At 66.8% G+C, this 22,413-nt stretch overlaps 3 protein-coding genes across 7 annotated transcripts; 2 read left to right on the top strand and 1 right to left on the bottom strand.

Annotated features, from left to right (window-relative positions):
- The first annotated feature begins 108 nt into the window (after positions 1-108).
- TMEM98 (transmembrane protein 98) lies at positions 109-4,990 on the top strand. 2 transcript variants are annotated; one of them, XM_054649452.2, is made up of 7 exons: positions 109-227; positions 2,118-2,304; positions 2,873-3,004; positions 3,253-3,286; positions 3,563-3,678; positions 4,131-4,190; positions 4,694-4,990. In XM_054649452.2, the coding sequence occupies exons 2-7, from the start codon at positions 2,174-2,176 to the stop codon at positions 4,899-4,901; spliced, it is 681 nt and encodes a 226-aa protein (XP_054505427.1). In that variant the 5' UTR covers positions 109-227; positions 2,118-2,173; the 3' UTR covers positions 4,902-4,990. The 2 variants fall into 2 exon arrangements, with proteins under 2 accessions (XP_054505427.1, XP_054505428.1); XM_054649453.2 differs by lacking the exon at positions 109-227 and adding an exon at positions 1,102-1,126.
- Positions 4,991-7,310: 2,320 nt separating this feature from the next.
- Positions 7,311-13,284, top strand: GRN (granulin precursor). Of its 4 annotated transcripts, none has more exons than XM_054649463.2 (13): positions 7,311-7,379; positions 8,577-8,680; positions 8,816-8,887; positions 8,986-9,070; positions 9,155-9,258; positions 9,341-9,488; positions 9,617-9,723; positions 10,318-10,432; positions 10,524-10,621; positions 11,180-11,422; positions 12,173-12,415; positions 12,752-13,036; positions 13,107-13,284. In XM_054649463.2, exons 2-13 carry the CDS (start codon positions 8,591-8,593, stop codon positions 13,203-13,205), a joined length of 1,689 nt encoding a protein of 562 aa, XP_054505438.2. In that variant the 5' UTR covers positions 7,311-7,379; positions 8,577-8,590; the 3' UTR covers positions 13,206-13,284. The 4 variants fall into 4 exon arrangements, with proteins under 4 accessions (XP_054505438.2, XP_054505439.2, XP_077046853.1 ...); XM_054649464.2 differs by having other exon boundaries at positions 7,339-7,425; XM_077190738.1 differs by lacking the exon at positions 7,311-7,379 and adding an exon at positions 7,399-7,422 and having other exon boundaries at positions 8,578-8,680.
- A 44-nt stretch (positions 13,285-13,328) lies between these two features.
- FAM171A2 (family with sequence similarity 171 member A2) lies at positions 13,329-22,413 on the bottom strand. Its single transcript, XM_077190735.1, has 9 exons — positions 22,188-22,413; positions 18,782-19,009; positions 17,645-17,737; positions 17,380-17,538; positions 17,112-17,288; positions 16,455-16,571; positions 16,092-16,218; positions 14,304-15,575; positions 13,329-13,621 (listed from the first exon to the last, which is right to left on the bottom strand). Exons 1-9 carry the CDS (start codon positions 22,294-22,296, stop codon positions 13,567-13,569), a joined length of 2,337 nt encoding a protein of 778 aa, XP_077046850.1. The 5' UTR covers positions 22,297-22,413; the 3' UTR covers positions 13,329-13,566.

The following is a 22,413-nucleotide window of genomic DNA, read 5'->3' as shown; positions in this document are numbered from 1 at the left end:
TGAATGCATGGGACGCACTCGAGAACTTTAGGAGGCGCAGGGGACCCTCGGGCCTCCTCGGGGCGGGAGGGGGGGCGGTGCTGGGGGCAGAGCCCGGCCGATCCCCGCTCCCTCTCTGCTCCCAGGCTCCAATCCCGATCCCACCCCGCTCCCTCCCCGCTCCCGGCCCCGCTCCGCGCCCCCCGCCCGGCTCCATCTTGTTCGCGGCCGCCGCGGAGCCGCTCCAGGTGCGGGGGTCCGGGAGGGACTGGGGGGACCCGGGAGGGTCGCAGGGACCCGCCGAGAGAGCTGGGAGGGGATCTCCCGCTCAGGACCCCCCCAGCCATCCCCCAACCACCCGCGGGACCCCAGGCGCTGTAGGGGACCCCTGGGAGCGATCCCTTCCATAGAGTCGTGTCGGGACCCTCCAGAGACCCCCACCCCCACCTCTGGGCCCCCGGAGGGACCCCCAGGGCCAGGAGGAACCCCATCAGCCCCGTGACCCCCCGGTAACCGGGACTGTGCGGGACCGGGAACCGCCAGCAGCGACCCCCCCCCCTCCCAGATCCCCCCCCAGACAAACACCCCGGGTCCCCCTCCAGCAGCGACCCCCACACACCCCCAGACACTCACAGGGACTCTCCGGACACCCCCCAGCAGCAGCCCCCCCCACTCCCAGGACCCCCCCAGCAGAGTCCCCCCATCCCAGAACCCCCCAAACCCCCCAGCAGAGTCCCCCCATTCCAGAACCCCCCAGACCCCCCAGCAGAGTCCCCCCAGTCCCAGAACCCCCCAGAACCCTTTCCCAGTGCCCCCCCCGACTCCCCCTTTCCCGGTCCCACCTTCCCTGGTGCTGCACGGGCAGGGTCCGACCCCAGCCCAGCCGGGACAGGGGCTGGGGCTGCGGGCGGCGCTGGGGACACTTTGGGGGGTCCTGGGGACACCCCCGGGGCTGTGCGCCCCCCCCCCCCCCCCGGACCAGGCACCAGGGGGTTACAGCAAAAGCAGCTTTGGCAGCCAAAATCCCTCTTAAGGCTTTAATCGCAGTGAGAAAGTGGCGGAGGGGGGGCGGGGGGAGCAACCTGTCCCCCCCTCACTGTCCCCGACCCTGTGGGGTTGCAGCGACAACTGCAGCCGGGTTGGAAATGTAAGCCAAATCCCTAAACCTGGCTTAAAATTCAATGGGATTTAGGGGTGAAAGAAAAAAAGGGTGAGGGGGGGAAGCAGTGGGGCCGGAGGGTTTTGGGGGCCCATCCCGCACCCCCCCCTCCGTGGGAGGCCCAGGTGTGAGTCAGGGGGCGAAGGTCGGTGTGGCCGTGTTTGCACACCCGGCACGGAAGTGGCACCGTCCCCGCGTGTCCCCGTGTCCCGCCCGGCGGTGCCTCCCGGCTGGAGCAGGTAGGGAGGGCAGGGATGGAGCCCCCGGCCTGCGGGATGGGCACGGGGCAGGGGTCCCTGCACAGTGGGAACCCCACAGTGGGAACCCCACAGGGACTCCAGTTCTGTCCGGGTGGGAACACAAGGTCCCCTGGGCCTGGGATGGCTGGTGTCCTGCTGAACATGGGGACAGGGACACACAGGCCCTGCTACTGCAGCAGGGCTGGCTCTGGGGTCCCTGTGGCCCAGCTGGGGTCAGATTTGGGAGATCCCAATGGAAAGGGGGCTCTGGGGGTCCCTGTGGCCCCATAGGGACAGGAGCTCTGGGCTCCCTATAGGGATCAGCCTCTGGGGTCCCTGTGGCCCCATAGGGAAGGGCTCTGGGGGTCCCCATCAGGGTCAGGCTCTGGGGGGGTCTCCATGTCCCCACAGGGACAGGGCTGTGGGTGGGGGTCTCCAGAAGGACACACTATGGGGGTCCCCACACCCCCCTATGGCCCAGGCCTTGCTCTCCTCACCCCAGACCCAGTCCCCCTGTCCCCATGGCCATGGTGACAGGATGAGGGCAGCCCCCCAAATCATGCTGCATCCCACACCCAGAGTCACCACATCCCCCAGGTGACACTGCTTCTAGAAAGACCTTGGGGACAGAGGGGTGGCAATCTGGGGGTGACGCCAGGCCCTGGCTGGGCATTTTGGGGTGCAGGGTGGAGAGGAGAACATCTGTGGGGTTCCAGTCCCTGGTGTCCCTGTCACTGCAGCCCCCAGCGTGCTGTGATGGCCCCAGACGCCTGAGCCCCTGTGGCAGGGACAAGCCATGGAGACCGTTGTCATCGTGGCCATCGGGGTGCTGGCCACCATCTTCCTGGCGTCCTTCGTGGCGCTGGTGGTGGTGTGCAGGCAGCGCTACTGTCACCCCAAGGACCTGCGCCACCACTATGACACCAAGTGAGTGACCCACGGGGGTGGCAGCGTCCGTGTCCCCACCAGGGAGGGACCCCAACCCCCATGGGCTGGGGACAGTGCTGGGGACATGTTCGGCATTATCAAGGAGACAATGTGGGGGACATGTCCCTGGTCATCAGGGGCACAAAGATGGGGACACATCCACCATCATCAGGGGGACAGAGATGGGGACACATTGGCCATCATCAAAGGGATGAAGCTGGGGACGTGCCCAACATCATCTAGGGAACAAAGATGGGGACACATCCACCATCATCAGGGGGACAGAGATGGGGACACATTGGCCATCATCAAAGGGATGAAGCTGGGGACATGCCCAACATCATCCAGGGAACAAAGATGGGGACACATCCAGTGTGATCAGGGGGATGATGTAGGCAATGTCCAGCATCATCAGAGGGAAGATGCCCCCATCTTGTCCCAGTTGGGGACACATCCACAGCACCAGGGGACAAAGATGGAGACACGTCCACCAGCACTAGGGCTATTGGGGCTGTGGGGCCACCCGAGGAGATGGCCCTTGGTGGGATGTCCCCCATGTCTCTGACAGACCCATCGTGGACCTGATGGGGACCACAGAGACGCCGTCAGAGCCCTCGGAGCTGGAGCTGGACGACGTGGTCATCACCAACCCCCACATAGAGGCCATCCTGGAGAACGAGGACTGGGTCGAGGATGCCTCGTGAGTGTCCCCTGTGTCCTCCCAATGCTGGGGACCCCTGTGCAGTGCCAGCCCCCCATCATGGGATGCAGGGGACAGATTTGGAGGTCACCAGGCCATGGGGATGGTCATCAAGAAAGATGGTCTTGGGGTGGGAATATTCTCACAGGTCTGGGGGACATGGGCTGGCAGGAGAGGGGGGACACACAGGGGACAAGGACAGAGCCAGGGGGACACAGGTGGATTCATACCCTCCTCCCTCTCCACAGGGGTCTGGTGTCCCACTGCATCGCCATCTTGAAGGTGAGTGAGGGCATGGCACTGGTGGCAATGGTGACACTGGTGGCAATGGCAGCTCTGGTGGTACTGGTAGAGCTGTGGTACTGGTAGGCAGTGGTGGTACCAGAGGCACTAGTGACATTGATGTCAATGGTGGGCAGCACTTGTGGTAAGGGTGGCAATGGTGACATTGTTGGAACTGGTGGCATTGGTGCTGATGGTAGGTGGCACTTGTGGCACTGGTGTTGATGGTGGCACTGGTGTTGATGGTGGCACTGAGTGCCTGCTGCTGTCCCCCAGATCTGTCACACGCTGACAGAGAAGTTGGTGGCCATGACCATGGGCTCAGGTGCACGTGTGAAGTCCCCAGCCAGCCTGGGTGACATCATCGTGGTGGCCAAGCGCATCAGCCCCAGGTGACAGGGGATGCCTGGGGGGTCCCAGGGCTCTTGGGTGGGGCCCTGTGGCTCTGGGGTGTCCCCAGGACTGGGGGGGGGGGGGGAATTCCAGGGCTTTGGAGGGTCCCCAGAGATTTGGGACAGGGTGGGTCTGGAGGGGTCATGGGGGCTCTGGGGATGTCCTGAGGCTCTGGTGGGGGGTCCTGAGCGACTGAGGGGGACCCTGGGGACTCTGGAGGGAAAGGTGGGGATTTTAGGGGTTTGGGGGCTCTGGGAGGTGTTCCAGGGCCCTGGGATAATTTTGGGACTCTGGGAGGAGTCCTGGGGCTCAGGGGGTACCTGGGGTTCTGGGGGGTTCCTGGGGCTCTAGGGGGGTCCGAGAACTCTTAAGAGAGCACTTGAGGCCTGGGGTGGGTGTGCTGGAGGTGTCACCACAGTGTCCCCTGGGGTTAACACTGTCCCCACCGCAGGGTGGACGACGTGGTGAGATCCATGTACCCCCCGCTGGACCCCAAACTGCTGGACGCAAGGTGACAGCGGCGGGAAGGACAGGGACACTCCGGGGTGGGGGATACCTGTGGGTGGGGACACCTCCCATCCCATACCACACCTCTGGGGACAGCTCCGCTCTGGGGACAAGCCCAGGTGACCCAGCAGGACGGGGAGTGAGCAGATCCCAGAATATCCCAGTTTGGGAGGGACCCCAAGGCTCATCCAGTCCCACCCCCAGCCCTGCCCAGACCCCCCAACAATCCCACCCTGGGCATCCCCTGGCAGCACTGTCCAAACCCTCCTGGAGCTCTGGCACCATTCCCTGGGGAGCCTGGGCAGTGCCAGCACCCTCTGGGGGAGAGAACCTTTCCCTGATCTCCATCCCAACTCCCCTGTGACACAACCTCAGGCCATTCCCTTGGTCCTGTCCCTGGTCACCACAGGCAAACTGGGGGCCACGCTGCTGCTGCTGAGGAAGCCACCATGGGGCAGGGCGGTGACAGGGAGGTGACAGGGCGGTGACAGCCCCGTGTCCCCGCAGGGCCGCGGCGCTGCTGCTGTCAGTCAGTCACCTGGTGCTGGTGACCCGCAGCGCCTGTCGCCAGCCGGCCGCTCGCCACTGGGTCGAGCGCTCGCTGGCGGCCGCCGAGGAGCACATGGCCGTGCTGCGCCAGGCCGCCATGGCCACCGAGCCCGAGCGGCCACCGGCCCCCGGCGAGCCCCCCCGCCAGGAGCAGTCGGCCATCTGAGCCCAATAAAGGCCATCTGTCCCCAGTACAGGCCATCGGACCCCAATAAAGGCCCCATGTGCCCCCAAGCCCACACGGCGGCTCTGGGATGGGCTGGTGATGTGGTGTCTGCATGGAGAGGGGTCTGGGGGCAAAACGGGGGTGTTGAAGGGGAGGTTGGGGGTTTAGGGAGGGGTTGGGGCGTTTGGGAGGGAGTTTGGAGGGGGTTTGAGGGGATTTTGGGGTGTTGGAGGAGGATTTGGAAGGGTTGGGGGGCTTGGGAGGGAGTGTGGAGGGGGTTTGACGGGTTTAGAGGGGATTTTGTGGGGTTGGAGGTGGGTTTGGAAGAGGTTGAGGGGCTTGGGAGGTTGAGGTGTTTAGAGGGGATTTCGGGGTGTTGGAGGAGGATTTGGAAGGGTTGGGGGGCTTGGGAGGGAGTGTGGAGGAGGTTTGAGGGGTTTAGAGGGGATTTTGTGGGCTTGGAGGTGGATTTGGAAGGGTTGAGGGGCTTGGGAGTGAGTGTGGAGGGGGTTTGAGGGGTTTAGAGGGGATTTCAGGGTGTTGGAGGGGGATTTGGAGGAGCTGGGGGGTCTAGGTAGGGGTTGAGGGACTTGGGAGTGTGGAGAAAGGTTGGAAGGAGGCTTTCAATTATTTTGAAAGGTTTGGAAGGTTGGAGGTGGTTGGGGGAAGTTAGAGTGGATTTTGGGGGGTTGGAGGGGGATTTGGAGTGGTTGGGGTCAGGAGGGTTTGGGGGACTTGGAAGGGAGTGTGGCTGGGGTTTGGAAGGGTTGGGAAGGATAGAGGTGGTTTGGAGGGTTGAAGGCATATTTGTTGGGGTTGGGGGTCTAGGGAGGGTTTTGGGGGCTTGGGAGGGAGTTTGGAGGGGGTGAGGGTTATGTAGAGGATTTCAGGGTGTTGGAGCAGGATTTGGAGGAGTTGAGGGTCTAGGGAGAGGCTGGGAAAGGAGTGTGGAAGGAGGTCGGCATGGGCTGAAAGGGATTTGGAAGGGTTGGGAAGGTCAGAGGTGGTTTGAGGGTTTGCAGGGGATTTGGGGTGTTGGAAGGGGAGGTTTTGGGGTTTAGGGAGGGTTTGAAGGGAGTTGAAGAAGTTGAAGGGGTTTAAAGGGAGTTTAGGGGGTGTTGGAGTGATTGGAAGTGGTTTAGTGTGAATTTCCTGGGACTGGGGAGGTCAGGGAGTGATTTTGGGGAGTTGGGGGAGAATGAGGGAGTTGGTGTAGGAGGGGAAATGGGAGTTTGGGAATGTTTGGGGTGGGTTGGAAGAGGGGTTTGGGGAGTAGGAGGGGGTTTGGAGGGGCGTTGACATTGGAAGGGATTTAGGGGAGCTTGGAGGGGGTGGGACAGGCTTGGAGAGGGAGGTTGGAAGTTTTGGGAAGGGTTGGAGAGGTTGAAGTGGTCTTTGGGGCACCGGGGGTTGGAGGGGATTTGGAGAGGATTTAGGGGCACTTGTGGGCATTGGCAGGGAGGACGGGGGAGCTGGGGGGCAAAGACTGAAGTTTTGGGAGGGTCAGGGACGTTGGGAAGGACTGGAGGAGGCTATGGGGACTGGGGCACTGGGGATACTGGGAGAATTTGGGGGACTGGGGGGGACCTGCCCTGGGAGCGAGGCCTGGAGGACTCCAAGGGGTGAAACCCTGAGACCTGGGCAGGGGGATCTGTGCCCCTGTTGGGGTCTGTGCCCCTGATATGGGGGTTTGTGCCCTGATGGGGGGGTCTGTGTCCCAGGTAAGGTGTCTGTGTCCCAGGTAAGGTGTCTGTGCCCCTGATGTGGGGTCTGTGCGTGGGGGAAGGGGGCCGGGGCTGCACAGGGAGGCTCAAGGCTACAGACAGAGAAGTCCCTGCCCCGGGCAAGGGGGTCTGTGGGGTCTGTGCCCCGGGCAGGGCGGTCTGAGGACTCGCTGTGCCCTGAGCAGGACGGTCTGAGGGCTCCCTGTGCCCCGGGCAGGGCGGTCTGAGGACTCGCTGTGCCCTGAGCAGGACGGTCTGAGGGCTCCCTGTGCCCCGGGCAGAGCGGTCTGAGGGCTCGCTGTGTCCCGGGCAGTGCGGTCTGTACCCCGGGCAGTGCGGTCTGTACCTCGAGCAGTGTGGTCTGTGCCCCAGGCAGGGCGGTCTGAGGGCTCCCCGTGCCCCGGGCAGGGCTCGCTGTACCCTGGGCAGGGCGGTCTGTGCCCCGGGCAGGGCGGTCTATTGTGTGTCCCCCCTCAGGCAGGGCGGTCTGAGGACTCCCTGTACCCCCCCCGATCCCGCCCCCCCCCGCTCTCGTCGCCCTCAGCCCCGGGGGGAGTGGGGGGGTGCGGCCACGTGACCGCCCGTCACGTGACAGGGGTGAGGCGGCCACTGTGCCCGCCCCCTCACCCCTGGCTGGCCAATGGCAGCGCGGCGGGTGCGGGGGACGGCCAATGGGCGGCGGGGGTGTGGCTTGCGGCCAGCGGTGGCGGGGGGGGCTTGCGGCCGGGACCGGGAGAGGGAACTGGGAGCGCTGGTGGGTACTGGGAGCGCTGGGAGACACGGGCACGGCGGACAGGGAGGTACTGGGAGCGCTGGGAGCTGCCAGGAGGAACTGGGCATCACGGGGGCCACTGGGAGACACCGGAGGAACTGGGAGTCACGGGGGCTACTGGGAGTCATATGGAGACTGGGAGGTGCTGGGAGCTCTGGGAGAGGAACTGGGAGTTACGGCAGGAACTGGGAGATACTGAGAGTCATGGGGCAGCACTGGGATTGCCTGGGAGGTCATGGGAGAACACTGCGAGTACTGGGAGTCCCCAATGGGAGGCGTGCTGGGAGCACTGGGGGTACTGGGAACACTATGAGCACTGGGGGTACTTGGAGTCCGTAATGGGAGGCGTACTGGGAGCGCTGGGAGTACTGGGTGCACTGGAAGCACTGGGAATGCTGGGAGTACTGTGTGCACTGGGAGCAATAGAGGTACTGGGAACACTGGGGCAGTGGGAGCACTGGGAACACTGAGGGGAATGGGAGAACACTGACAGCACTGGGGGCACTGGGAGTACTGGGAACACTTGGGAGTACTTGAGAGCAGTGGGAGCACTGGGGGTACTGGGAGAGCACTGGGAACACTGCGGGCACTGGGAGCTCTGGGAACACTTGGAGTACTGGGAGCACTGGTAGTACTGGGAGAACACTGGGAACAGAGGGGGCACTGGGAGCACTGGTGGTACTGGGAGAACACTGGGAGCACTGGGGATACTGGGTGCACTGGGGGTACTGGGTCTGGGGGATGTCGGGGGTCAGCCCAGCCCTGCCCGGGGGGGTCGCAGGGGTCGGGGTGCAGTGCCACCAGTGTCCCCCCGAGCCCCCCCATGGGACACAAGCCCCGTGGCCGCCCTGGGAAGGGCAGGAGGTGTCCCCAGCGGGGAAAGGGAAGTGACAGTGACAGTGATTGTGGGATGGGGGGGTGGGGTTGCCCGTCTGGCACCGCAGGGAGATGTTATCGGGGCGCGGTTGGGGTACCACACACCACAGGGCCCCTCCACTGTCTGTGGGTACCCCCAGCACCCTGAGGTGCCCCCCAGCACCCCGGGGTGGGGGATGGCTGAAGGGGGATGGGGTTTTCCCAACACATGGCTGAAAGTAGAAGTGAGATTTGGGGGGCAGAACCACCCACCCACTCAGTGAAAGGGGAAACTGATGCCGGGGGTTCGGGGGGGTCCTGCAGGTGCCCCCAGAGCCATGAGGACCCTCCTGCTGCTGTGGGTGGCCCTGGCCAGCGCGGGGGCCCAGCTGCCCTGTCCCCATGGGGGACCCTGCCCCGTCACCCCGGTGAGTGTGAGGGGTTTGGGGGGGTCAGGGGGGCCTCAGCAGGGGATGTAACCCCCCCCCGTGCCCCCCCAAGCCCTGCCTGCCCGGTCGGGAGGGGCCTCAGCAGGGGATGTAACCCCCCCTGTGCCCCCCCAGGCCCTGCCTGCCCACAGTGCTGTGGAATGCCAGGACGGCTCATCGTGCCCCACCAGCTGCCAGCTGCCAGAGGTGAGCCCCCTCCCCCGTGCCTCAGTTTCCCCCCCGTCCCTGCCGTTTGGGGAACACTCCCTGACCCCCCTGCCCTTCCTCCCCTTCTCTCTTCCCAGAGTGTCCCCTGCGCCGGGGGCCACCGCTGCTGTCCCCGAGGGTCCCACTGCAGCACTGACGGGGAGTCCTGTGTCACAGACCTGGGTACGGGGACACGGGGGGTGGCTGGGGGGCAGTGTGGGCCTGGAGGGGGCAGGATGGACAGGGGGGTGTCACCTGTCTCCGCAGCCCCCCGTGCTGTGCCCTGTCCTGACGGCCAGTCCGAGTGTCCCGACGATGCCACGTGCTGTGTGACGAGCAGCGGCGCCTGGGGGTGCTGCCCCATGCCCCAGGTACAGGGTGTGGGGACACGGAGACACTGGGGGGGGGAACTGGCACAGCCATCGCTGTGACGAGCACGGCTGGCACCCACAGGCCTCGTGCTGTGCTGACAAGGTGCACTGCTGTCCCCACGCCACCGTCTGCGACCTGGCCCGCGGGCGCTGCGTGTCCCCTGACGGTGACACCGATGTCCCCCTGGGCACAGCCTTCCCTGCCTGGAAGCGCCACCCTCCCGCCCCAGGTAAGGGGTGTGCCCTGGGGGTGCCCTCGCTGTGCCGTGCGCTCGGAGGGGACACGGTGACACCGTGTGTCCGTGGTGACACGGTGTGTCCGTGTGTCCGTGGTGACACCGTGTGTCCGTCCCCTCAGTGGCGCTGCGCCAGGTGCTGTGTCCCGATGGCCGCTCAGCGTGTCCCGACGGGGCCACCTGCTGCCAGCTGTCCCCAACGCAGTACGGCTGCTGTCCCCTGCAGAACGTGAGTGCTGGCACAGCCCTGGGCACCCCGGCATGGGCAGCTGTGCCAAACCTGTGCCCAGCACCCCAAACCTGCCACCCCCCACTGAACACCCCAAACCAAGCACCCCATGCCAGACACCCAAATCCTGGGTAGCCTCCCCCAGGCACCCCAAACCAAGCACCCCAAGCCAGCCACCCCTCACTGCGCACTCCAATCCAGCACCCCACACCCCAGCTCACACCACTCACCCCATACCAGTCCATGCAGGTACCCCATTCTGGACACCCCTATTCCAAGCACCCCACAGTGATGCCAGGCACCCTATTTTGGGCACCAATCATCCCACATGAGACACACCTTGCTGGGCATCCTGTGGTGGACACTGGGCCCTGGGCACCCCAGCCTGTGCCATGTCCCCATACCTGCCCCCCATGCTGAGCACACCCTGTACTTGTCCCCAGGGTCCCTGTCCCCCCATATCTCTCCCCCCAGGCCATGTCCTGCAGTGCTGGGCAGCACTGCTGTCCCAAGGGCACCTCCATGCCATGTCCCCTCTGTTGTGCCCCCCCGTCCCCATCCCCAGGGCCCTTGTCACACCGTGTCTCCCCCCAGGCCGTGTGCTGCAGTGATGGGCAGCACTGCTGTCCCCAGGGCACCACCTGTGACCTGATCCACTCCACCTGCACCTCCCTGGGGGGCTCTGCCCCCCTGGCAGCACTGCCCACAGGTAAGAAAAGAACCCCCCAGGGAGCAGCCACTCCCTGTCCTGTCCCATCCCAAGGGAGGGGACACCAGCCCTGACTGTCCCCTGTCCCCAGCTGGTGACATCAAGTGTGACGAGAGGACGAGCTGTCCTGATGGGAACACGTGCTGCAGGCTCATCTCAGGGGCCTGGGGGTGCTGCCCCCTCGAGCAGGTACAGGGGTCCCCTGTGCTCCCAGGACATGCAGATGTCCTCTGTCCCCCTGGATGGGATGAGGGCAGCTATGTCCTGTTCCACTGACAAGGGTGGGGGTTCCTTGAACTTGCCCAGGACAAGGTTTGATGTCCCCTGTCCACCTTGGGAGGGACAAGGATGGGTTCCCCTGTGTCCTTCCAGGACTGGGAGATGTCCCCTGTCCCCCAGGAGGGCTCCCATTTCATGATGTCCCGTGGGGAAGGGTGACACTTTGACATCCCCCAGTCAACCCCCCTGTACTGACTGGGACCAGTTTGGGGCTCCAGTGGCACGAGGTGGTGAAGGGACATCCTGGAAGCCACCAGGATACTCAGGGACCTTCCTGAGTCCCACTGAGGGGGGAGGGGGGCAGGAGTGATGAGGGGGTCCCCATATCCCTCCCCCCTCCTCACTGCTGGGGTGGGGAATGGGAATGGCAGGAATGGGCAGGAGGGGACACATTTGTCCCCCTTCCTGTGGAGCTGGCAGTCCCTGGGGGGGTCCCCTGTGCTCAGCCCTCCCTCTTTGCCCCCCCAGGCCGTCTGCTGCCCCGACCTTGTGCACTGCTGCCCCCAGGGCTACACCTGCGACCCCGAGGGGGGCAGCTGCCTGCAGGGGGGGGGCACCCGCCGGCCCTGGGTGCAGAAGACCCCAGCACTGCCCCACGGGGGACAGGTGACATCGGGGAACGTCATTTGTGATGAAACCACGAGCTGTCCTGATGGGAGCACGTGCTGCCAGATGAGCCTGGGCACCTGGGGGTGCTGCCCCTTCAGCCAGGTGTGGGGGGCTGTGTCCAACGGGGTCCATGGCTGTGTGGGGTGGGGGTCCCGGGGGTGCACCCAGAGGAGTGGGGGGTCCTGGACTGAGCAGAGGTTCCAGGGGGTCCTGGGGTGTCCTTGGAGGGGGGGATATGGCTCAAGGGACCCTGAGTGGAGCACCTGCCTGGGGACATGGGAACATTCACAGGGCACAGCGACCACCTGTCCCCTCAGCAGCCCCATGGGCTGGGGGTCTCCTGTGCTCCGAGAGGACAAAGGCCAATGTTCCCTTTTCCCCAGGGGGGTCAAGGTCAGATGTCCCCCTGTGTTGCCTGAAGGTTGAGGGCAGATGTCCCCTGTCCCCTGGGCAGGGGAGGGCAGATGTCCCTTGTCCTCCAAGAAGGACAGGGTGGGCTCCAAACCCCTCATGACCCCATGGGACACAGAGCCCCTTTGCTGGCCCTCAAACCCAGTCAGACCTACTCTGCTAACTGGGACTGATCTGGGACTCTGGGGGCAGGAGGTGACAGAGGCACACAAGGCCAGTGGGTGCTCAGGGACATGAGGATGCTCGGGGACATTTGTGTGTCCCACAGAGGGGCAGAAGCATCACGAGGGGTTCCCCATATCTGCCCCCCCCAGAGCAGGGATGGAGCCAGGCTGGGTCCAGGGGGACACAGAACAGGCAGGAGGGCACTTGTCCCCTGGAGGTCCCCAGCTGTGTTGCTGGGGGTCCCCTGTGCTCAGCCCCCTCTCTTTGCCCCCCCAGGCCGTCTGCTGCCCCGACCTTGTGCACTGCTGCCCCCAGGGCTACACCTGCGACCCCGAGGGGGGCAGCTGCGTGCAGGGGGGGGGCACCCGCCGGCCCTGGGTGCAGAAGACCCCGGCACTGCCCCACGGGGGACAGGTGACATCGGGGAATGTCAAATGTGATGAAACCACGAGCTGTCCTGATGGGAGCACGTGCTGCCGGCTGAGCCTGGGCACCTGGGGGTGCTGCCCCCTCGAGCAGGTGTGGGGGAGTCCCGGGGGGTGGGGGCAGCCCAGGGGTGGGGTGTTGTCCCAGGGAATGGGGATTTGGGAATGCAATGGAGGGAGGTTGGGACAGAGCGTGACTGTGGGGGTGACCCTTTGGGGACAAGCAGCGCTGGGAGGGGCAGGGACATGGGACACTCCCACATTTGTCACTGGTACCCTCCATGCAGGCTCTGTGGGCACCTTGGGGACAGGGTTTGGAACAGTCCCTGGGTCTCTGCGTACCTCTGTCCCTGGTACCCGGACCCTGTGTCCCCCAGACACTTGTGTCCCCCACTGTGACCCCACTGACCCCATCCTGTGTCCCCCCCAGGCCGTTTGCTGCGGGGACCACAAGCACTGCTGTCCCCGGGGCTACACCTGCAACGTGGCCACCGAGAGCTGTGAGAAGCTGCTGGCACCCACCCGGCTGCTGCCAACCCCCTCTGCCCCCCGCCCGGCCCCCTCTGCCCCCCGCCGGGCACCCCGCATGCCGCTGCGAGCCGCTGGCACCCGCCCGGGTGGCCTCGTGCCCTGCGGTGCCACTGGCTCCTGCCACGGGGGCCAGCGGTGCTGCCAGGCCCGGGGAGGCTCCTGGGGGTGCTGCCCCTTTGCCCAGGTGAGTGGGGGGACACCAGGGTGGGGGTGAGGGTGGCATCACCCCCTCCTCACTCCGTGTCTCTCTGCAGGGCTCCTGCTGCTCCGACGGCCGCCACTGCTGCCCCGCGGGGTCCCACTGCACTGGGGGGGGCTGGGGGTGCAGCCCCCAGCGCTGGGACCTGCTCTGATGGCACTGGGGACACCACCACCACCACCACCCACCCTGGGTGCCACCACCCCAATAAACGGTTTCTAGGAGAAACTCCACCCGTGGCTCCTGGCGAGGGGGAAACTGAGGCAGGAGGCAGAGGCAGGGGGGATTTTGTGTGTTTAATATATTAATGCCTCTAAGGAGCAGGCAGGACGTGCAGGCAGGTGCAGGCAGCAGCTCCCTGCCCAGCCTGGCACCCGGGGGGGTCCCCATGGCCCCCCTTTCTGCCAGCCTGGCCCCAATGACCCCTCTTCATCCTCACCACGTAGAAAACGTTTAGAAACACAAGTTAAAATCCAAAGGGGGATGAGGGTGGGGGGACAGGGGCCCCCTGGCTCCTATGGCAGCTTGGAGGCACCACTGGCTCGGGGGGCAGTGCCAGCCCCCCCTGTCCTGCAGGGACACAAAAGGGGACATGGCTCAGGACTGGGGGAACATGGAGCATGCAGTTCCCACCCCCAAAAGAACAGGGATGGTGGTGTTGGGTGGGACAAGGAGGGAACAGGGGCAGCAGGATCCCGTGTGGCAGAGCCTGCTGGCACAGGGTGGGGGTCCCAAGCAGATGGGGGACACGGGTGGCCTGGGTGTAGCCTCTGGTCCCTCCCCTGGCAGAAAGGGACCGTGGTGGTGGGATGGGATTGTTGTGGGCTGGGACAGTGATGGGACACGATGATGGTAGGAGAGGATGGTGGTGGGCTGAGACAGTGGTGGGAGAGGACAGTCACAAGGCAGGATGGTAGGGAAGGTGGTGGGACGGCATGGCAGGATAGGATGGGACAGAGACAGGACGGGAGGGTGGGATGGGGATGATAGCAGTGGGAGGAGATGATGGCTGTGTGGGATTGTGGTGGGATGGGACTGATGGGGCAGGATGACAGATGGGATAGTGCTAGGATGAGATGGCAGTGGGACGGCAGCGATGGGACAGCGGTGACAGAGGACAATGGTGGGAGGAGACGGTGGCCGGGCAGGACGGTGGGCTGAGACGGGTGACAGCAGCGGTGTCCCCATCCCAGCACCCCCTGGGACTTGCCCCCCACCCCGGACCAGGGTGGTCCTCCATCCCCATACTCACTTGACATTGAAGACCATCAGAGGCCGCTCCTCCCGCTTCTGCCAGGGGCTCTTGCGGTCGCCCCCCTCGTCGCCCCCGTCGCCCGCCTCGGTCAGCGCCTCCTCCTCGGGGCTGGTCAGGGAGTCTCGGGGGGCTTCGCTGGCGCTGCTGCGCCCGCTGCCCCCCCCTCGCCGCCCCCCGCTGCCCGCTTCCAGCAAGGGGGCGAGCGAGCTGTCCTCGGGGGAGGCTGCGGGCAGCGGGGGCCGGGGTCCCCCGTCCTCCTCCCCGCCTCCGGCGGCCCGGGGGAGGCGGGGAGGGGGCGCGGGACCTGGGCCCCTCTCGCTGCCCTGCAGGTCGATGTAGGAGTGCCGAACCTGCGAGGAGCGCCCGTCCAGGGACACGAACCAGGCTCTGGGTGGTGGCGGCCCCGCCAGTTCCAGGAGCTGCTGCCCGGCCAGCGCCTGCAGCTCGCCGTTGAGCTGGGCCACCGCCGACCCGTCCAGCAGCACCGGGATGGCCACCGAGCCGCTCACCGGTTGGGGGGCACGAGCCCCGGCCCAGTTTTCCCCTTCCTCGAAGGGCTGCCCGGAAGAGGGGGGGGGCGGGGGCGCGGCCGTCGCCGCCGTCGAACCGGGGCCCCCGTCGGCTTCGGGGGGACCCTCGGGCTCGCCGGGCGCCAGGCGCATGTAGCGGGCGGGGATGAGCAGGGTGGGCATCACCCCCCGGTAAACATCCTCGGGGCCCCCGCCGCGCTCCAGGGGCCCGCAGAGCAGCAGCGGCCCGGGGGGAGCCAGCGAGGGCGGCCGCGGGGGGGGCTCGGGCAGCGGGTGCTCGGCGGGCTGCGGCCCGTAACGGGAGAACGAGGGCGAGGGCGGCCGCGGGCCGAAGGCGGCCGTGCCCCGGGGGTGCTCGTCGGGCGGCTGCAGCCCGTCCACCGAGCGGGCGGCCCGCAGGCCGAAGGCTTCGCCAGAGCGCCCGTAGTCCTCATGGGCGGCGGGCGGGCGGCGGCGCGGGCCCAGCGTGGCCGCCGGGGGCCGGAGGCCTGCGCGGAGCGGGGCCGGGGCCGGCGGCTGGAAGAAGTCCGGCCGGGCCGGGGTCAGCTCGCGGGTGGAGGGGGGCAGGCTGGGCGTGGGCAGGTCGGTGTCGCCCCCCGAGGAGGCGGTCTCCAGGTGGCTGCCCCCGCACAGGAGGTCCAGCTGGGACACCGAGGTGGCCTGGTCCCGGCGCGCCGCGTCCAGCGGGCCCGGCAGCGGCAGCTTGCGGTGCTGAGCCCGCGGCTTCAGGCAGCGCCGCCTGCGGGGACACGGGGGGTCGTGGGTCCCCCTGCTCCCCCTCTCCCTCACCCGCTGGAAGGAGCTAGAGGAGGGGGCTATAGGGCACCCAGGGGTGCTGGGGAGTGGTGTGTCACCCCCCAAATCCAGTTATAGGGCACCCAGGGGTGCTGGGGAGTGTTGTTTACCCCCTCCCAAGCCAGCCATAGCACACCCAGCCATTCTGGAGATCAGTGTCTGGCTCCCAAATTCAGCTAAAGAGCACCCAGAGGTGCCGCAAGCTGGTGCCTCCTCCCCATAGCCAACTATAGGGCATTTGGGGGTTCCAAGGGGTGGTGCCCTGTAGCCCCAGAATGGCTACAGGGCACCCAGGGGTACCAGGAGGATGCTGCCCCCTCCTATAACCATTTTTAGGGTGCCAGGAAATGGTCCCCCCCAGCTATGGGGCACCCAGGGGTTACAGGTGGGTGCTGACCCCCATTCCCACATGGAATGTCAGGCTCTGTTCCCATCCCCCTGCCACGAGCAGGACACTCACCTGCAGTAGTAGATGAGGAGGCAGAGGAGGATGAGGACGAGCAGGGCCAGGGCACCCAGGATGGTGAGGAGGAAGATGGTGTGGTAGGTAGTGATGTCTGTCACACCCGCTGCCATCGCCACCAGCCCTGGGGACAGCAGGGTCAGAGGGGCAGCCCCCCCTGAGAGTACCCTGGGGGGCTGCAGTGTCCCCCCAGCCCAGACAGCCCTGGGGACAAGGGACTGGGGGGAGCCCCCACCCCACCAGGAGCAGCCCTGGGACTGGGGGGGCAGAGGGGAAGCACCCCAAGGTGCTGCCATCCCCTCTCCATCCAGCCTGTCCCCAGAGCCAAGGGACACAGGGCACTCACAGGTGTCACCTTACCCGTGCTGGGGGAGGGCAGAGCTGCGGCCCAGTATCCCAGCTGGGAGGAGACAAAGGTCCAGTACAGCTGCCGGCCCTCCTTGCGGATCAGCCCCGTCCCGTTCCGCACCCACAGCCCTGCGGGGACACACCGGGCTCAGACCTCATCACCCCCCAACCCCATAACAGGAGCTGTGTCCCCCTGTGTCCCCTCTGCCACCTCCAACAGGAACTGCGTCCCCTCTGCCACCCCAAACAGGAGCTCTGTCCCCTTCTGCCACCCCAGCCACAGCTGTGTCCCCTCTGCCACCCCATAGCAGGAGTTGTGTCCCCTCTGCCACCTTCAACAGGAGCTGTGTCCCCTCTGACACCTCCAGCAGGAGCTGTGTCCCCTCTGCCACTCCCAACATGAGCTGCGTTCCCTCTGCCATCCCAAAAAGGAGCTGTGTCCCCCTGTGCCACCCCTAACAGGAGCTATGTCCCCTCTGTCACCCCCAACATGACCTGTGTCCCCTCTGTCACCCCAACAGGAGCTGTGTCCCCTCTGCCACCTCCAGCAGGATCTGTGTTCCCCTGTGCCCCCTCTGTCACCCCATAGCAGGAGCTGTGTCCCCTCTGCCCCCCCATCCGGAGCTGTGTCTCCCTGTGTCCCCTCTGCCACCTCCTGCCACCACTCACCGCTCTTGGGGTCAAACCTCCAGGCTGGCACACTGGTGGCCACCACGGCCGCGGCATCGGGGCCCAGAGGGACGGACAGATGGACGGGGCCGGCCAGCGGCACCTCGGTCCCGTTGCCGGTGAACAGGTGGACGCTGACAGCCGCCACCGGCGCCAGCTCCAGCCACGTGCCATTGCCTGCGGGGACAAGGACGGCGACATCCCTAAGGGGGGGGGGGGGGGCACATCGGGTGCGCCCCCCACCCCTAATCCCCGGTGTCCCCCGTACCGCTGCCGTCCTGCTCAGCCCCGAGGAAGGCGGGGAAGGCGCGGGCCGGGCCGGGGCCGGAGGCGGCGGTCAGGGACGCGGCCAGCTGGCTGTAGGTGGAGCTGCGGGGCAGGCGGGCTGCCCGCCGGGGGAACTGCGCCCACGGCTGCCCGCGGCCACCTGCGGGGACACGGAGGGTGGCAGCACCCCGGGGGATGGAGGTGTCACCACCGCCGTCCCCGTGGTACAGTCGGTGGTGTCACCCAGGGCCACCCCCGTGTCTCACCTGGGGATCCCAGGAGGATCTGGACCAGGTCCTCGTAGAGGATGAGCGTGGCCGGGCGCTCCGGGAGCAGGTAGAGGCTGATGGAGGCGTAGACTGCAAGGGGAAGGGGGCGTGGGGGGGACCCCAAAAATACCCACACCTGGAGCCCAAAAAACCCCACACCCGGGCCCCAAAATACCCACACCTGAACCCCAAAAATACCCACATCTGGACCCCAAAAATACCCCCACTTGGACCCCCAAAATACCCACATCTGCACCCCCAAAATACCCACATCTGAACCCCAAAAATACCCACACCTGAACCCCAAAAATACCCACATCTGGACCCCAAAAATACACACACATTCCTCCCAGGGTTGGGGGGACTGATGGGGAGAGGGGGGAGATGGGGTCTAAGGAGGGGGTGGGGAAGGGGGACCCAGCAAGGGGTGAGGTGCATTTGGGGACAGGGACAGGAGGAATGGGGTGGCAGGGTGGCAGCACCCCCTCCACAACCTCATCCATGCACCCTCCATCCCTGTCCCTGTATTGCTTCATCCCAGTACCCTCAATTCCCCCATCCCAAATCCCTGTACCCCATTCCCACATCCCCAGCTGGGTGCTCCCATGTGTGCCACCCCCCAGTCCCCCCTGCCCTGGGGAAAAGGGCTGGAGTGCATCCCAGGGGACACCCCAACTTCCCCTGGGATGGAAGGGGATGGGATGAGATGAGATGAGATGAGATGAGATGAGATTGGATGGGATGAGGGGACTTGGGGGCCACCAGGACATGGCTGTCCCCTCCCAAAGGGACCTGATCCCTCCCAAACACTTTTCTATAAGGGATCCCTACACTGAAACCTATTAGGGGTCCCCTGTAAGGAAGGGACTGAGGTCCCAGTAAGGAACTAAGCACCCCACACCAGGGCTCAGAGCCCCCCAGTTGGAAATTTAGGACCCCAAATCAGACCCAGAACCCTCAGGAAGGGATTGGGGATCCCCCATCATGGCTCAAATCCCCTTAGGAAGGGACTGGGGATCCCCCATCATGGCTTAGGAAGGGATTGTGCCCTCCAGACAGACTCAGACACCCCAGTAAGGGACTGGGGACCCCCAGGCAGAGCTGCCCAGGAGGGCTCTGGGGTCGGTGACTCACGTGGCAGTTTGGTGACGCGCCAGGGGACAGAGGCGGTGACATATCCGCGGCGGGCGGCGGTGACGAGCAGCCAGGAGCCCAGGCGGTAGGGCACGGGCAGCACCGCCGAGCCCGCCTGGTCCGTGCTGCCCGCGGCCAGCGCGATGCGGCCGCCGAACACATCCAGGGCCGCCTGCGGCAGCGGGGCCAGCGAGCCGCTCTCCAACACCTGCACCCGCAGCAGCACCTCTGGGGACACGGCACAGGGGACACGGCGTGGGCACAGGGGACAGGGCGGGGGGGAGCACAGCCACCATCCCAGAGGGCACGGCCACCATCCCAGCAGGGTGGGACACAAACTGGGGGTCACAGACACCATCCCATGGGGCACGGCCACTGTCCCAGGGGGCTATGGGTACCATCCCAGGGAGTCACAGCCACCATCCCAGGGGGTCACAGCCACCATCTCAATGGTTCATAGCCACCATCCCAGGGAGTCATGGCCACCATCCCAACGGTTCACAGCCACTAAACCAGGGGTCACAGCCACCATCCCAGGGGGTTATGGCCACCATCCCAATGGTTCATAGCCACCATCCCAGGGACTCATGGTCACCATCCCAGGAGGTCATGGGCACCATCCCAGGGAGTCATGGCCACCATCCCAATGGTTCATAGCCACCATCCCAGGGACTCATGGTCACCATCCCAGGAGGTCATGGGCACCATCCCAGGGAGTCATGGCCACCATCCCAGAGGGTCACAGCCACCAAACCAGGGGGTCACAGCCACCATCCCAGGAGGTCATGGGCACCACCATCCCAGGGGGTCACAGCCACCAAACCAGGGGGTCATGGGCAACATCCCAGGGAGTCATGGCCACCATCCTTATGGATGATGGGCACTACACCAACAGGTGGTGGGACCTGTCCTGCTGGGTCATGGCCACCGTTCCCATTGCAGGGGGTCATGGCCAACAGCACAGGGGGTCTGGCCACCATTTCAGGAGGTGGTGGAACACACCCTGCCAGGTCATGGCCACCATCCCAGGGGGCTCATGGCCACCATCCCAGGGGTGTCACGGCCACCATCCCAGCGATGTCATGGTCACCATCACAGCCACCATCCCGGTGGGTGATGGTCGCCACCCCAGCAGGTGGTGGGACCTGTCCCAGTGGATTACAGTCACCATCCAGGCAGGATGGTGGGACCCACCCTGGCAGGTCACAGGTGCCATCCCAGAAAGCCATGGCCACCATCCTGGTGGGTCATGGCCACCATGCTAGCAGGTGGTGGGACCCATCCCAGTGCCCAGCATGCCCAGCAGGTCACAGCCACCGCCCAGGTGGGTCACAGGCACCACCCTGGCAGGTCACAGGTGCTCCCCAGTAGGCAGCAGGCACCATCCCGAGGGGGTGTGAGCATCACTGCTGTGCCCACCCTGTGCCCCCCCGAGGTGGCTCCTGGCCCCAGGGTGCCGTGCCACCCAGCTGGGTGCACCCAGTCACATCACTCTCACCCCCCCCCACCAAAGGCCACCCCCAGGTGCCTCTCACTCCTGTCCCAAGGCCAGGGGGTCTCGAACCCAGCAGACCCCAGAGCAACAGGGGGAGGGATCCCCCAGGCCAGTCCCCACTGCAGGGCCCGGCTGAAGGGAGGGGGGGGACCCTAAACCCCCGTGTGCCCCCGGCCCCCCCGAGCCGGCGCCATCCCGCGCATGATCCGCAGCCCTTGGCAGCGGTCCCGGCTCCGGCGCCGTCACCCAGGCAACGACCTCCTTCATCCCTTCATCCCGCGCCCCGGGGCTGCCGCCGGGCCCCCCGCAGCCCCGGAACCCTCCGCTCCACCGGGCACCCCCCCGACCCGCCCCGGCCCAGATGCGGCCCAGATGTGGCAATGGGCGAGGGGGGGAGATTCGCAGCAGCTGCTCCGGCGATGCACAGGGGCGGGGGGGGGGCGGGCTCAGGAATGGAGGGGCTGGGGGTGTCCCCCTGCATGGCGGGGACAGCCGGCACCCGCGGGCAGGAATGTCCCCGCGGCCGCACGCCGGCCACCCGCAGCTGCCGGGGGACAGCTGGCATCAGAGGGGGCCATGGTGCCACCCCCAGCGCGGGGACTCAGGCACAGGCACGGCCCCGTCCCCACTCTCTGTCCCCGCGCCGCCACCAAAGGGTCCCCAGAGGGTGGTGCGGCCACCCCGAGGCGCACCGGCCCCTCGCTGGCTCCCCAGTGCCCCCCAGTCTGAGCCCAGTGTCCCATGAGCAGGGCGGGGAGTGCCAGGCCCTGGGGTGGCACTGAGGAGCTCTGTCATGTCTGTCACCCCGCGGGGACGGGGATGGGCAGGGGTGACGCCAGCGGGGAGCTGAGCCAGCACAGACAGGACGGGTCAGGGACCCCTCCTCAGCCCACAGCCCCCCTGCCACCGCCGGGCACGCCTCACCCTGGCACAGGGGCTCTGCCAGGAGGGTTTGGGGTGCAGGAGGGGTCACAGGGAGCCGCGGGGACCCCGAGGCCCACCCTCCCTGCCGGATGCACCCCCCACCATCCCGCACCCCCGGCTGCTGCTCAGGACCCCCTGCCCTCCCACCCTCCTGCACCCCCTGACCTGGGACCTCCACCCACCATCAGACACCCTCCCGCTCTGCTCAGCACCCCCACCCACCCTCCTGCACCCCCCAGCTCTGGCCGCGATTCCCACCCAACTTCCTTCACCCCCTGGTTTGTGACGCCCACCCCCCATCGCGACCCCCTGGCGCTGCCCGGGACCACCCCCCCCCAATCCTGCACCGCAAGGTCTGGCACCAACCCCCCCTTCTCGTGCCCCCAAGCTCTGTCCGTGACCCCCACCCAAGCAGCTGCACCCCACCCATCACCCCCTTCCCGCCGGTGGCCAGAACCGCCCGGGGACGGGGAGACAGACGGACAGACGGACAGACGGGGGTGCGGCCGGACAGACAGAGCCGGGGGATGGACGGGGGGCGCAGGCGCGGTGGGGGGGTGGGTGGGCAGGGATGGGGGTGTCGGAGCCGGGGGGGCGGGAGGGGATGGGGGTGTCGGGATGGGGATTGGGGCGGGGGGCGGGTGGGGCTGGGCTTTGGGGTGCCGGGAGGGGGCCGGGGCTGCCGAGGGGGTGAGGAAGCCAAGGGACGCCGGGGGGATGTCGGGGCGGGGGTGATGCGGGAATGGGGGGGCCGGTGCCGGGATCGATCGGGGGGCGATGCGCGGGGGGGCGACAGGATTCAAAGGATGCCGGGGGGATGTGGGCGCGGGGCTCGGGCGGGCGTGGGGGAGCGGAGGCGTCGGTAGGGCTGGGGTGGAGCGGGGCAGGGGGTGGAGGCCGAGGGATGCCGGGGGGATGTGGGCGCGGGGAGAACGCGGGGGTGTTGCCGGCGGCGCCCCCCGCCCCGCACACAAAGGCCGCTCTCACCGTGCGCTCCCGGCTCCGCCGCGCCCCGCGCCCGCCGCCCGCCCGCGGCCGCCAGCAGCAGCAGCACCGGCAGCGGCGGCAGCGGCGGCAGGAGGCGGCGGGGCCGCATGGTGGCTCCGCGCCGTTACCCCGCCATGCCCGGCCCGCCCGGCCCGTCCGCCCGCCCGCCGCGGGGACCGGGCTCCACCTGCCGGAGCCGCCGGGCACGGCCGCCCAGCGCCCACCC

This window comes from Agelaius phoeniceus, chromosome 26 (assembly GCF_051311805.1).
Source record: "Agelaius phoeniceus isolate bAgePho1 chromosome 26, bAgePho1.hap1, whole genome shotgun sequence".
In the NCBI taxonomy this organism is placed as follows: Eukaryota; Metazoa; Chordata; class Aves; order Passeriformes; family Icteridae; genus Agelaius; species Agelaius phoeniceus.
Note: the sequence above shows the minus strand (reverse complement) of the source record. Positions and strands in the feature narration are given on the sequence as shown.

Bases quoted from the DNA above. Each gene is read 5' to 3' on its own strand.
- FAM171A2 (XM_077190735.1), bottom strand. From the start codon at position 22,296: ATGCGGCCCCGCCGCCTCCTGCCGCCGCTGCCGCCGCTGCCGGTGCTG. The intron at 17,289-17,379 runs GTACGGGGGACA...TTGTCCCCGCAG, and splicing joins GGCTGAGCAGGACGGCAGCG to GCAATGGCACGTGGCTGGAG. The intron at 16,219-16,454 runs GTAAGGTGACAC...TGCTGTCCCCAG, and splicing joins TCTGCCCTCCCCCAGCACGG to GGCTGGTGGCGATGGCAGCG.
- TMEM98 (XM_054649452.2), top strand. From the start codon at position 2,174: ATGGAGACCGTTGTCATCGTGGCCATCGGGGTGCTGGCCACCATCTTC. The intron at 2,305-2,872 runs GTGAGTGACCCA...TGTCTCTGACAG, and splicing joins CGCCACCACTATGACACCAA to ACCCATCGTGGACCTGATGG. The intron at 3,287-3,562 runs GTGAGTGAGGGC...GCTGTCCCCCAG, and splicing joins ACTGCATCGCCATCTTGAAG to ATCTGTCACACGCTGACAGA.
- GRN (XM_054649463.2), top strand. From the start codon at position 8,591: ATGAGGACCCTCCTGCTGCTGTGGGTGGCCCTGGCCAGCGCGGGGGCC. The intron at 9,071-9,154 runs GTACGGGGACAC...CTGTCTCCGCAG, and splicing joins GTCCTGTGTCACAGACCTGG to CCCCCCGTGCTGTGCCCTGT. The intron at 10,433-10,523 runs GTAAGAAAAGAA...CCCTGTCCCCAG, and splicing joins CCTGGCAGCACTGCCCACAG to CTGGTGACATCAAGTGTGAC.